Source organism: Sorghum bicolor, chromosome 7 (genome assembly GCF_000003195.3).
Source record: "Sorghum bicolor cultivar BTx623 chromosome 7, Sorghum_bicolor_NCBIv3, whole genome shotgun sequence".
Taxonomy (NCBI): Eukaryota; Viridiplantae; Streptophyta; class Magnoliopsida; order Poales; family Poaceae; genus Sorghum; species Sorghum bicolor.
In genome coordinates, this window is record NC_012876.2 from 5537937 (window position 1) to 5552196 (window position 14260).

Genomic DNA, 14260 nt, shown 5'->3' on the forward strand with positions numbered 1-14260 from the left:
GCTGCCACCACCACCAGTGACCAGCAAGCACCTTCTCTTCCCGCGTGTGCTCCGCATCCGCGTCTGGACTGGACCCCCGGCCTCCCTGATGGCAAGAGCGATGGCGCCGTCCCGTCATCCACCGAGCGCCATGGCTGCTGCTGCTGCTGCTGCTGTGGCGGCGGCATCTCCACCGCCCGCAGCCGCCGTCCCCCAGCGCCGCGGCGCCTTCTCGCGGTCTCATCAGCCTCACCGCCGCCACCACCACCGCCTCGTGCCGGGGCCACCGACGAAGGCGAAGCAGCGGGCGTCGTGCGCGTGCTCGCCCACCACGCACCCGGGCTCCTACCGCTGCGCCCTGCACAGGGGCCAAGGACAAGCAGGCGGCGGAGGCGCGGCCGGGCCCCCGCTCCCGGTCGCGGCCGCGGCCTCCGCGGCGCCAGTGTCCAGCAGGCTCAGCGCGCCGCGGCGCGCGTCGATGGCCAACCCGCTGGTGCGCATCGCGGCGGTGGAAGGCAGCGACCACATCAGGCGCGCGCTGGCCGCGCTCGTCCGCCCGCCGCCCTCCCAGACGACGCGCCGCCGCGCCGACGCCTTCCGCCCCACGCCCAGCCGCCTCTCCGCCATGTCCTCGGCGTCGAGCTAGCTAACGCCGTGGCAGCAGCATCAGCGTCGACCATCGAGAGCTCGTTCGTCGGATTCGGATTCCTCGCAGTCGCAGCTACATTTGCCGTTGCCGCGACAAACAGTTTTGTTGCCCACGTTTTTTTTGGTTTCATTCTTTCGAAATTTTTTTTTAGCCATTTTCCCACGCTGCCTTCCTCTCTGCAGGTGCAGAGGAAGCAACTGCAACTGTACATGTACATTAATTTACTGCAGTCGCTGTTGATGTGATTCTCCGTCACATCAAATCTTTAGGCGTATGTATGGAGTATTAAATATAGATAAAAAATAAAAACTAATTTCACAGTTTGATCGAAATTTACGACACGAATCTTTTGAGCCTAATTAGTTCATGGTTGGACAAAAATTACTACAAACAAACGAAAATACTACAGTGTTGCGAAATTTTTTCCTTCACCATCTAAACACGGCCCGTCTTGGCGATAGGGTGTGTTTAGTTCTTGAACTGAAAAATTTCGCGACACAATAGCACTTTCGTTTGTTTGTTTGTAGCAATTATTATCCAACCATGGACTAACCAGACTCAAAAGATTCGTCTCGTAAATTCCGACTAAATTATGCAATTAGTTTTTATTTTCGTTTATATTTAATACTTATATAGGAGTATGCGTCTAAAGATTTGATGTGATTGGAAATTTTGAAAAACTTTGGATTTTGGGTGGAAGTAGGCCTAGGCCTTGTTTAGTTCCGAAAACTAAAAAGTTTTCGGAACAGTAGCACTTTCGTTTTTATTTGACAAACATTATCCAATCATAGAGTAATTAGGTTTAAAAGATTCATCTCGTGATTTTTACAAGTAAACTGTGCAATTAGTTTTTACCTTTGTCTATATTTAATACTCCATGCATGTGGCGTAAGATTCGATGTGACGGGAAATCTTAAAAAGATTTTAGTTTTTGGAGCGAACTAAACAAGGCCCTAGCTGGAAGTGGGGAGGAGCAATGAATCGCGCGCTGGGTTTCTTCTTCTTTCTTTCTTGGGGGAGGAGTTGGTCTCATGGTCGCGTTGCCGTTGCCGTTGCCGTTGCCTCCAAGGATAGCGACAGCGAGTCAACAAGCTGGGGCGGCAGGTGTGTGTGAAGCCTTGGAGATTCGGGTCGTTGTTGACTCGGTCCGGCGGCTGCCTGCTCTGCTCTGCGTTGGAGGAACGCAAGGACAGCGCAGCGCAGGCTCGACCCGTTCGTGCCGACCAAGAAATGGACTCTGCTCGACTCCAACTCGTATCAGGGCCGGCTCTATAGTTTTAAGGGTCCTTGGACAGATAAGGAGATAAGAGTTCGTTCAGCTAACCTTTATATCAAAATTACTGTATGGATAATAAAAATTACTCCATCTGTTCCAAAAAGAATATCGTTTTAGATTTTCGTAGCAGCTGGAGGTTCTCACTTCAAGCTGCGGTCTTTCTTTCTTTCCTTCCTGAAATTGCCAACGACTGTGACTTGGATTCAAGATTACTACTCAGGTAGGGATTCGAGGCCCGGAACAATTTCAGACCATTTCGAGCTGAAAACGAGCGGGCTTTAACGGCTCCCTCGGTAGGCGGGGGTTTGAGCCTTGGAAATTGGAATCATTTGCTGAAGCTTATATAAATTACATAACCAATTCAGCTAGATTCTTTTCAGAAGAAGATTTTGTCGAGAACCAATCGAGTCATAAATTTCTTTAAAATCACAACTGTTTCAAACGGAGTAGAATGGAACAACCGAACGGAGTTTGAAGACCTGGAACACGGCATGTTCCACCAGTATTTATTTGGCACTGATAGGCCTTTTCATCTTCTCCTTAGCCCGAACTGAAGCGACACCTATGAAACTTGGAATTACACCTATGGTCCACACAGTCCAGCCCATGTTTTTAACATGGAACAAACGGACGAAGCCTGTCTAATAGTACATGTCATCTTATCTTGTACTCTTATAAAGTAAAAGCCCACTAGCTATTTATCTTAACATACAAACTATCTAATTAGGCAATGCACTATCACATACAATTAAAATTCACTATCACATCCAATTGTAATATCCACGTCAGCAAGACACACAAGCATTTTTTTTGTCCACGTCATCGTTCCACACAATCTACTAATCCGCAATTTCCGCAGCAACGCATGGGGTTTGCTTCTAATTTGTATTTATTAGAGAAGCCTGTGACACCAACATATACAAATAGAAAATATTTGTCACTAGCTACATATATATGTCCTTGCTTTCTTCTCCTGCCTTTAATCGATCTAGTTGTGCCTTCCATCGGTACTTGCATCAAACATGATGTCATCAAGAAGATATGAACCATGACAACATCCCTCAAGTTCCACCATATCACTAGGATGTAGAATAAGATCATTGGTTGCTGGCAAAGGTGTCAATTCTTCTTCTTCTTCCATCATTACATCTTTCCAAAACTCCATCAGCATGGAATCACTGGCCATGTCAATTTCATCCCAATTTATATTATTGTCGTTTGCACCCACATTAGTAGTAATAACAACTTTTGAATCTAACTCTTCATGCACAACATTCATATGATTGGCAGCAGTGGTTTCAACTCCCATATGTTTTTGTTCACCATCATCGACATTGAAAGTAGCTTTAGGATTAATGTCATGTGTGGAATTTCCAGTATGTGTAACATCTAGTTTGGTATGATTCAATTCAGTGATATCAGTATATATAGGGGAACCAATACTATCCATTGTTGAAGAGGATGATAATTGAAAGGGCTTTAGAGGAACATGAGGGAAATGGAATGTCATGTCACCATCTTGAGAAACAAAATTATTAGTGCTAGCACTACCAACACAATATGTATCAGTAGAAGCAATGGTAGTCACGTAGCAGTTGTTTGGAATATTGGGTAGTGCTTTTGGAAGTAATTGATGAGGAGTTATAAGACCTAAAGCAGCATCGTTGTTGCTAATGCATTTCCTCAAGAACCATAGATCCTTTGTCATGTATGTGATAGGTGGGAATGATCCACTCACAATTGGTGTAGGTGTTATTGGGGTTGCCATTATAGAGAATGCTCTTTGTGGTGGAAGTGGCAAAGGTAAATGCATTGGATTAGCATTAGTTGGTGGCAAAGGTTGAGGAGTGCAAAGAAAGGGATTGTATCTAGTATATTGAGGAATAAATTGTGTCATTTGGTATTGATCCAAAGAAGATTCGAGGGATGTTGATGACTGACTTGTCAACATGTGGTGAGGCTTCTTAGTAGACTGTAGACATGGATCAAACTTGTACTTTTCAAGATGTGCGCGTAGAACATCATTTAGAAAATCATAGGACTCAATAGAGGCAATTGCCTCTGCAATATCAGAGTCCAATATCGTGCTACGATTGTGGGAACTAGCACACACCCAAGCATGGACAGAAAGTTCCTGCACAAATACCTCACATGCCTTTGTCAGGAAGGTTGGGGTATCAGATGTCATCATCATTTTACCCTTCTCAGCACAAATGACCTTTTTGAGATAGGTCACGGGGATTGTGCGCTCTCTAAAGTCCTTAGTCGCCTCAATTTCTTCTTGTTTCTTCATCCAAAATTCTTCTATCATCTGTTGCCTAGACAATGACAAGGGCGTCCTTGGTGATGTACGGATGTTAATTGGACAATCCATTTCTTTCTTGTTTGGGCTTGATAGATTCACCTAGATACAGAAAACACTCATAATGTTAATGATAAAATGAATTGTTGATTCATCCAATAAATTATTAGTTCTATTCTCCTATAGAGCATAGCTTTGGAAAACAACATAGTTTCTCAAAATACATATATACGTAGAAACAAACTATATGTAAACTACTTTCAAGAATAATAAGATAGATGATGTACCTTAATTAATTAGAACTTAGAAGTTTGGGAGCCCTGATAAACCAAAAGTCCAAAAAGCACTATCGGTGATCGATGAGAATGGACACCACATCAGTGCCTTTTATAGGAAACCTAGGGATCACCTTTTGTGGATAATAAAATAGGAAAAACTAGAATATTTAAAGGTTGCTACTTGTTGATAGATATCTTTTTTTATTTTTGCTATCCTTTGTAGCTATACACATCTTCTCCACCGTTTTATCAATACATTCACACATTAGTTAACTCATGATGCTATCCATGCACCTTTCATTTGTATCTTTTAGCTATAGTCGGTTTGTCGTTTACCATCTTACATGCTTGCTTCTTAATGATTTCTTTGTTAAAAAAAATATCAAACAACTTTCTGTTTGTGTACTAGATATTACTTGTGTACTTATGTAGAACAACTAAGATGCTCAAGTGGGCACAGGTGTGTTACTAGTTGGACTCATGCTATATGAGAAAAAAGAGGTGCTTGCGGAATGTGTGGTTTAAGATGAAGTCGAGTTTCGTGCAAGTTATAGACACTCTCCAAAGGTTACCTTTTTTTTTCTTGCAATTGGAGCTATTACATTGGATGCCGGTTTTTGTGTAAAGGTACACTTTCATTCATTTGCTTTACCTTCTAGTTGTTTGATGATAGAGGTTACCTTGTTATTTGGCTCTTTTACTGTGGATGTTTGCTTGCGGTTCAAAATTGTTTCTTTCTAGTCATTTGCTTTATCTTTCTAGTTATTAGAGGAGAAAATTTTAACTTATTATTTTCCTAAATTATAGTGGATGTCTATTCGCTAGCCGTACTTTTTCTACCAGCCAATAGTGTTTCTCTCACGATAAATCAGCGAACACTACTTTAAGCCATAGCTTTTCAGAGCAGCAAATAGGTGGACACCAAACACTCCATAATCCCGATAAAAAAAAACACCACATAGCTACTGCATATCTACCATTTTATTTTATCTTTTTATTTTATACACCACTACTAGCGCACCTGTCCACGGTACTGTAGCATCTTTCAGAACTAAAAGGTCAGTTTTTTTCACGTTTGTTTTTTCTTACCCACTAGGTAAATCAGTTTTTTCCCGCACAAAGCGCCGGATTACCTGCTAATTCTCAGAGTTTCCATATGCATCATCAAAAGTTTCTAACTTGAGAAAAATAGAACATCTAAAAAATATGGTTAGTGAATATTCTTACACGCTGCAAAAGTGTGGCTTCCATCTGAACCATCAATTGTAAACCTGAGCAATCAAGAACATAGCTGAGCTTTTTGCAAACAAGAAAAATGTGGGGACTAACTTCGGTACAATCAGGGCGTCTTCAACACAGGTCACACAGACTCAGTTTGCATCTAATTTCTTCTCAGCTTCACTGATGACCTCTAGTTGTTCCAACAAAGCGGTGAGCTTTCTCATGTCCTCTTCCTGCACGCTCTGTGGAGCCTTCTCGCGATAGCCAGAGGCGTCCATTTTTTGTGCCAGTGCATTTTGTAGCCTGCGTGTATGATACGAGACTTATTTACCGATAAGATCGAACAACACTTAAACATGTGGAGGATCTTTACTGTCGAAAATGAGCCAAGAAGACAGGGGTGCACTTACTTTTGAATTTCGTCTTTTTTCTTCCTTAGCTTTTCACGTTCAGCATCTGCATTTAAAGCTCCTTGGAGCTGAAGGTACACAGACAAGTCTTTGTTGACAACAGCAGTTGCAGAATCAGCTGGAGTTTCATCGTTCTCCGTCAGGATCTGAAGTACCAATAACAGATCAGTGCTTTCGTTCAGGACCTTTTAACTCAGGTGGATTTTTTTTTCTAGCGTAAGTAGGTAGCATATAAATGCTAACAGATGAAGAAATACATGAAGAAATGTTATTTGGGAAGAACCAGTGGGTAACAATAGCTATTTGAGGTCACAAAACTCCATTTAGGTTTCAGCATAAATTCCAATCCATAAAGTATAAACTGATTGTAGATGATGAAAGGGAAAAGATATTTCTGGAAATTAACACAGATAGTCATACAAAAGTGTAAGTCATAACCTTGAGATGTGATATGGAAGAAAGAAACACGATTAGAGATTGATAGCATTGGATAGTGGCAGCAATCTCTTGCCCTCGGCAAAGTGCAAAAGCAGGCCGTCTATAAAAAAAATAAAAAAGAAAACATCAATAAGCTATTACTCCATTTTGCAGAAGCAGGTTGATGAATCAACCAAGCAAATACTAAACACAGAGCAAAACAGATCGCAGTATACATACCTTTCGTTTGAATCTGTTGGTGGCTTCAGAGACCTTATTTTGTTGACAGCATCCAAGACAATGTCCATTTCATTTTCAAGTCCGCCATTACTCCATTCCTATCATAAAGAACCATATGTTCCCATGGGTAATAAGTACTACTCTTTCCTCAAATCATAATTGAATATTTCCTACAAGAACAATCTTCTTTAGGACACATGTATTATTACCTCAACAGGAGATGGATACTCTGAAATCATAATTGAATCTTTCCTGCAAGAATCTTTGGGCTGTGGAAGACGCTGCCAGAGCTCTTCTGTTACATAGGGCATGAATGGGTGGAGCAGGCGTAGACCAGTCTCCAGGCAAATCCACAGGGTATCTCTGGAGGCAGCTCTTGCTGATTCAAACTCTTGAGAATCGTTGAAGAAGTAAGGTTTGATAGCTTCTATAAATACATCACATAGCTGATACTGCCACCATGAGTATATAGCAGATGTTGCATCAGACAATTTGTATGCTTCTAAAGAAGTAACGGTTTTCCCAACAGCTTTGTTAAGCACCGAGAGTATCCACTTGCAGATTGGTGGCATAAGAGACACATCAACAGTTGCTGGCGGAATGTAATGATCACCCAGTTTGCCCATCGCAAAACGGATGGCATTCCATAATTTGTTGCACCATTGTCTGTATCCAACCACCCTCTTGATATCAAGATTTATCCTGTCAGACTGAGGGGGAAAAAGAGCTTGTATAAGAGCATGTATAATAATTATACATGAAAAAATCAACTGGGTGCCATAAGAACCTGGGAAGTGTACGATATCAGTGCGAAGCGGAGGGCATCGGTACCACATTCTGCTATGCCATCAGGGAAATCCTTCTTCTTCCCATCTCTTGCGATATTTAGTTCATTTGGATCCAGATTGCCTTCTTCCAAACGTTTCAGAAGACCATCCAGTGACATGCCATTTATCACCTCAAGAGGGTCAACAACGTTACCAAGTGATTTTGACATCTTTCGGCCATGTGCATCCCGAATCATAGGATGTAAATAAACCTGAGAAGAGAACACATGGTTATTGATCATCAGAGAAGAGATGATTAGGAAATATATACTCAACTAGACTGCATTGTTTTCTTTTCTTTGGTAGACGCACGGTATATGGGTGACTTGCTAATTGAGCTAAAAAAATGAAGGAATATTTTGCAGCCAGAAAAAAAAAAGAATATGGTGGCATCATGAATTATAGACTGCAACAGATATGCAGACACCACGTTCTGCTAATGAATGATGTGACCAAAGCACGTGAACAATATATATTAAATATCAGTGTGGCCTGTAGAGATGGAAGGGCGGAGCAAAGCAGTAACGAATGACCTAAAATGGGCAGGTCCTTATTTCATCTAACAAATTTCTAATAACTTGATTAAACATCCACAGTATTGTAGGTAGACTGACCATTGCTCTAGCATGTGTCTCTTCTTGATCAGATTATAATATTACAAAAATTAACCACATGAAGGGACATAAAAGGCAGCGATAGGATTTAAATAGAGTACCTAACATGAACAAATAGACTGCTAAGGAAATGAAGACTGATGTTATACCTTCTGAAATGGCACATCACCACCAAGTTGCATTCCCATCATCACCATCCTTGCTACCCAAAAGAAGAGAATATCAAGTCCAGTTTCTAGTACCGATGTAGGGTAGAAAGCACGGAGGTCAGCGGTATCAGACGGCCAACCAAGTACTGTTAAGGGGAAAAGACCAGATGAAAACCATGTGTCCAGCACATCAGGGTCTTGATCTAGACGTAATTTTGTTCCTGGATACTTTTTCTGTGCCTCAAGGTTTGCATCGCTTTCATTTCTTGCAACTATCCAGCGGTCATTGTTGGAACCAAGGTTTTTATCCAGGTCATCTTCTAGTGTCACATACCATGCAGGTATACGATGTCCCCACCAAAGTTGTCTCGAGACACACCAATCACGTATATTTTCAAGCCATCTACAAAGACAGCAGTAATGGATAGGTCATTTATTTCAGATTTATCTCATTCATTTGGCATGAGGCATGATAATTACAAGTGACAACACATTGTATGTAATACCTGTACCAGTCTTGCTCATACTGCTGGGGAATAATTTCAATCTTTTTTGACCTTACAGCGTCAAGGCCTGCCTTGGCCATGGAGCTGCAATTAACAAACCACTGTGGTTTTATCATAGGTTCCACTACATCATTAGTTCTTGAACAAACGCCCAAACTCATTTCATTCTTCTTTGTGTCCTTATACAACCCCTTAATTACAAGAATAAAAAAATGTTAAAATCAAAATACATATATAAAACAAGAAGGCAAAGACCAATGTCTTCAAAAAATGATGAAACAATAAAATAAGTTATCCATAATTTCCAGTGTGAAGGATATATGTAAGACATGAGATTCAAGAAAATTCATGATTATCGTGTTTGAGAAAAAAGAAAAATCGTAATTATGGCTAGCCGATCCCAACTTGAATACCTGATTGAATTGCTAATTTTAATAGAATCAATATTTATATAAATTAAATGATAAGCTGTTTTCAATACTAATGCTGAACTGAAAGTAATTCATGCTAGAATATATACTAATGTGACTCAAACTGATTGTCTTCTTTGTACAACACATTACAAAATAAATGCATAAAACACTATTATGGCACAACAATCATGATATTTCACTATTATTATTTTCACTTTGTTAGACATACATATTCATAAAAAGCGACTGATAATCAGCTATGTTCAGATACTTTTTTAATGGATAGTTAAGCAAATCCAGTAATAATACCTTTTCCTTCAGTGCCTCAATAACAGCAACTCGAGCGGCAAATCTAGGCATTCCATCGAATTGTGCACCTCCATTGCTATTTATTTTTCCATCATCTGTGAATATATTGATGAATTCAAGGTTATGACGCTTTCCAACCTCAAAGTCATTTGGATCATGGGCAGGAGTAATCTGCATAAAAACAGCAAAGAACAATGCAGTATAAGAGGATAGATATGAGGAAGGTACAGGTAGGTACAATATAAGATGATAAAAAGGTAGTCCTCAGCAGCAGGTCTTACCTTGACAGCCCCAGTACCGAAAGTGGGATCAACTAACTCAGCATCACAGATTATTTTGAGTTTTCGTCCATTGAAGGGGTGGACTGCATATCTTCCATGCAGATGCTTATACCTTTCATCCTCGGGGTGAACAGCTATTGCTGTATCGCCCAGCATTGTTTCTATTCTGGTGGTTGCTACAACAATCTCACCAAGTCCTTCCTCAAGAGGATAGGCAAAAGATATCAATACACCAAACTGTACAGGATTGGCATAACCAGGGACCTTTAACATAGTTTCTTCTTTAAGATCAATATGATCAACCTGACAAAACAGTATTTTCCATCAGAAAATCATCTAATCATGCGTACAAAGGTGTGTATCATAAATAATATAAAGTTCCATCAACCTCAATGTCAGAAATTGCAGTTCGAAGTGTGCAATCCCAATTAACAAGGCGATAATCTCTGAAAAGGAATAAAGAAACCATTAGATGTGACAACTAGGATGCCAACTGAAAAACAGGTAAAGGATCGTGGCAAACTGAATTGTGGAATATTTCATTCTAACACTCAAAAAAGAAGTGTGAGGAAACTGACCTATATATCAGGCCCTCCTTGTGCAACCTGACAAAAGCTTCAGTTACGGCTTTTGATCTTTGCTCATCCATTGTAAAAGCCTGGTGCCCAAGTTTTTTTTTTTTTAATTTTGGTGCCAAGTTTGAAATGAAGTTAGTATGTATTAATAATTTAATATGCATGGTTCAAGCACGAGACATGTTTTTTTCCCAAGCTAAAATAAATAGGTATGTTACCTCACGGGACCAATCAAGTGAAGCCCCAAGCCGGCGCAATTGATTCAATATGGTACCACCATATTGATCTTTCCATTTGAGTACCTGTTTGTAAGATGATAAAAAAATGGAATAAGCAAACATCAAGCCTAAAAATGATACATCAGAATCAGAAAAGGCAGACAACACATTCATTTCAGAACATGGAAGTAACTATGATGTTTCAGAACCACAGAGGAAACCGAGTCCATTATTAATGGTAAAATAACAGATGGAGAAACAGTTGGCCCACATATAATCATATGTCATGCAAAAAAAGTGCTTACTTCAGAAATAAAATTTTCACGCCCTATGTCATGCCTTGTCAGCTTCCTTTCACGCATAAGCTTCTTTTCTACAACAACCTGATATAAATGAGAACAGATGTCAAAACGAAGTACAAAAAAATTAAGTACTCTGTTGTCCAAACTCCAAACAAGAAGTCTGAACTACAAATGCTAAGTTAAATCATATACAAGTTGAAATGAGAAAAAAAAATACAGTATTAATTTGCTCAAGTGAATAGAAGCGACAAAAATGCTGTGGACTATGCAATTAATGAATGAGCAATTGCTTTGCTAAACAGTAAATTCCAAATCCAAAAGTAGGAAATGTGATTCAAAACATTATTTTATAAGAGCTACTCCAAGAGGTTGGGTAAATGCATCTTTGAAACTATTTATAGCTATTGTGCCTAAAAAAACAGTCCAACAGTTTGTCTATATCGTTTTCCTTTTTTCCCAACTGGGTATCCCGGTACTCACGCTGCCCATTTTTCCCTAGCGAGTCCTACTTGCTATCTGCGTAGCTAAACCATTCCCACGTGCTAATTGGACGGCCTCCAAGTGTTGCGACCACCACTGCACCACAGGTCCTGCAGCTCGCTGAATGCTGCTTGGGCGTTCTTGGCAGCAGCACGTATGCTAGGGGGCAGGCTGTGTTGGCCAAGGAACGGACCTTGCTGGCAGTAACGCAAGATGGTTGGACGGCTGCCGCTGCAGGCCCCACGCACTAGCTACTAGCTGTCTCTGTGTGGGCCTCTCTCTCAAACCTACCTGGCCGTGCGAAGTAGGCTTCAGGCGGTGGACGAAGGCACGAAGCCAATCAGATCTTTGTGAAAAATCGGATGGACAAGGAAAATTTTACCTAGGCTGTTGTAGAATTCTACCTTTTAGATGGGGTTTTCTATTTTGCATAATAGCTAAATCTTACAATTTGGAATCTAATTTTACCTAGTCTCTTGGAGTTTAAGTTTCACTAAAAATACAGAAAAGGGTATCATTGACATGTCCCAACAACCTTGTTGAGGATTTCTTAATGGAAGTACATTGTTAATTGTCACCGACAGAATGATTCAATACATGTCTGTCCCACGACTTGAATGACAAATTCTATCATCTGAAACTGTATGTTTCATCATATAAACATCATCTGATAGTAAACAAATCCATAAGTGCAGACCTGTGTAGCAATGCCAGCATGGTCCACTCCAGGGACCCACAGAGCATTGTAGCCTGACATCCTACGCCAGCGTATCATAGCATCCTGCATTGGTTGCAAAACCATTGTATAGTCAACGTCTATACCATTAACATGGCATAACAATCTCTGCAAACCAAAAAAAGAAAAAGGAACACCTCTATAGCCACTGTAAGTGCATGGCCGATATGAAGAGCTCCAGTCACATTTGGAGGTGGCAGAACCTGAAAAGAAATAAGTCAACTCTTGTTGGAAGCTAAAAAATGTTTGACAATAACATGGCACTGCAGTGATGTCAAAAGATGCAGTATGCTAAATCAGCTTCTAGCTTATGTTGCACAACTGTTCAAGAGCATGAATCAGTGAATCACTTACTATAACAAATGGTGGTTTTGTGCTTGCAGGATCTGCCCCAAAATATCCTGATGATTCCCACCAGGCATACCATCTGCATTGAATTAAAGAAATCATCCATTTGAGCCAGAAATTTCCAATGCTAGGAATTATAAAATCAACAAATGCAGACAACTAATCTAGCATCTTACGATCTCTCAACTGCACTTGGGCTGTATTGCTTGGCCATCTGAGATGCGAGCAATTTCTTCTGCCCATTAGGAGTGTCTGGGTCTATGAAATCCTGTGGATTTTCATCCTCGACAGCTTTCTTCCTTTGTTTTTTCTCGGTCTTCTTTGCTCCATCTGAGTTTGCTTGTGCCTAAGTCATATCCAGCAAGCATTTCATTTACTAGACATCTGGATCATCTGCTCAGTTATAAACAGATTAGAGTACTATATTCAAACCTGGAGCCTAGCCACCTCCTTTTGTTTTGCCTTAAGTTTTTTCTCTTCTTTCTCTTTTGCCTGAGAGCATAACATTTAACCCATAAATGATTATAACATACATGATAACAAACAGCCTGATCTCATAATTCAGATCATTTCTGACTTAGTGAAGTTAGGGTGTGTTTGGTTTGAGGAATAAGGTGGTCCATCTTCTACTCACTCCTCACTTTTTCTATTTGGTTTGTCGAATAGAATGGGTCGATCCATCACCACCTCATTCCTCACAAGCTAATAATTAGTATATGCATGAGCAATGAGTTGGTTCCACCAAAATTCATGGGATGAACTCATGATGCATCCGGGGGTGACTCCACAAACCAAACACATCATTACTGTTAAGTATGATCTAACTACCGTTTCAGGCCATCCAGTCACCAATTAACCCGTTGAGCCAAGTCCAAAGAATATATCAGGGAAATTAGTACAGAGAGCAATGCAAGACAGAATTTGATTGATACCTTTTGATCTTTTTTCAGCTTCCTCTCTAACTCTTTCTCATCAAGTTGCTGCAGGAATAAAAAATGAGTGAATAGAATAAGTTGCTAACTTGAACAAAAAGGAAATGCAGTTCAGACTGCACAAAGGTGCCAAGTACTCCCGGAGGATATCCGTGACACAAGGTGAGGTAAGTGAGTACACGAACCTTCTCCTCAGCAACCTTCTCCGCCCCCCGCGCATCAGGTTGCTGCACAAAAACACACACAAATCAGTCCCACAAACATAGAGAAGAGATCCCCACGAGTAGCAGGAGCAGATGGACGGGTTGCTCGATCGGAGCCCCCTTTCTTACTTTGTCCATGCTTCAGATCAAGCCGGCGGACTGCCTCTTCTCTGCGCCGCTGCCGCCGGCAGCAGGAAAGGTGGGATACGGACAGTGGAATACGGAAGGGTTTAGGGTTTAGGCGTGTGTGGGCGGAGGTCGCCGGTGGGCGAGGAGGAGCGGCGGCCGGCGGGCGCGTGCGCGTGCGCGTGCGGGCGGCCGGCGGGAGCGACTAGAGGAGACTCGGAGAGAGATGCGGGACAGCAACCAGCGGCGGCGGCGGATATGCGGCCATGCGGGAGAGTCCGAGCAAGGGATAGGTGTTGGGGACTTGGGCTTTGGGCTTTGGGCTTTGGGCTGTTTCATGGGCCTCTTTTTAACGAAGACCATTTATCTTCGATCACTTTTACGAAAGTCGGTTTTTTCTCTGTACACAATAAAACCGGTCTCATAAACTTTTTTATCTCCTTAACTAGTTATAAGAAAATTTCAAAGC

General features: G+C 41.2%; 3 protein-coding genes across 3 annotated transcripts; 1 reads left to right on the forward strand and 2 right to left on the reverse strand.

Annotated features, from left to right (window-relative positions):
* Positions 101–625, forward strand: LOC8069653 (forkhead box protein D1). The gene has a single exon (XM_002443876.2). The coding sequence runs from the start codon at positions 101–103 to the stop codon at positions 623–625; it is 525 nt and encodes a 174-aa protein (XP_002443921.2).
* LOC8069654 lies at positions 2769–5493 on the reverse strand. The gene is made up of 2 exons (XM_002445073.2): positions 4494–5493; positions 2769–4308 (listed from the first exon to the last, which is right to left on the reverse strand). Exon 2 carries the CDS (start codon positions 4276–4278, stop codon positions 2893–2895), a length of 1386 nt encoding a protein of 461 aa, XP_002445118.1. The 5' UTR covers positions 4279–4308; positions 4494–5493; the 3' UTR covers positions 2769–2892.
* On the reverse strand, positions 5642–14056 carry LOC8080871 (valine--tRNA ligase, mitochondrial 1). The gene is made up of 22 exons (XM_002445074.2): positions 13795–14056; positions 13648–13689; positions 13463–13510; positions 12963–13022; positions 12707–12876; positions 12537–12609; positions 12320–12385; positions 12144–12227; positions 10970–11047; positions 10665–10748; positions 10450–10529; positions 10260–10317; positions 9872–10174; positions 9591–9761; positions 8869–9059; positions 8363–8765; positions 7560–7811; positions 6982–7482; positions 6773–6870; positions 6554–6653; positions 6116–6261; positions 5642–6008 (listed from the first exon to the last, which is right to left on the reverse strand). Exons 1-22 carry the CDS (start codon positions 13801–13803, stop codon positions 5855–5857), a joined length of 3171 nt encoding a protein of 1056 aa, XP_002445119.1. The 5' UTR covers positions 13804–14056; the 3' UTR covers positions 5642–5854.

Coding starts and splice junctions, on each gene's coding strand:
- LOC8080871 (XM_002445074.2), bottom strand. Junction 13,511..13,647: donor AGAAGGTTGCTGAGGAGAAG/GTTCGTGTACTC, acceptor TTATTCCTGCAG/CAACTTGATGAGAAAGAGTT. Junction 8,766..8,868: donor TATGAGCAAGACTGGTACAG/GTATTACATACA, acceptor CTGTCTTTGTAG/ATGGCTTGAAAATATACGTG.
- LOC8069653 (XM_002443876.2), top strand. CDS start 101: ATGGCGCCGTCCCGTCATCCACCGAGCGCCATGGCTGCTGCTGCTGCT.
- LOC8069654 (XM_002445073.2), bottom strand. CDS start 4,278: ATGGATTGTCCAATTAACATCCGTACATCACCAAGGACGCCCTTGTCA.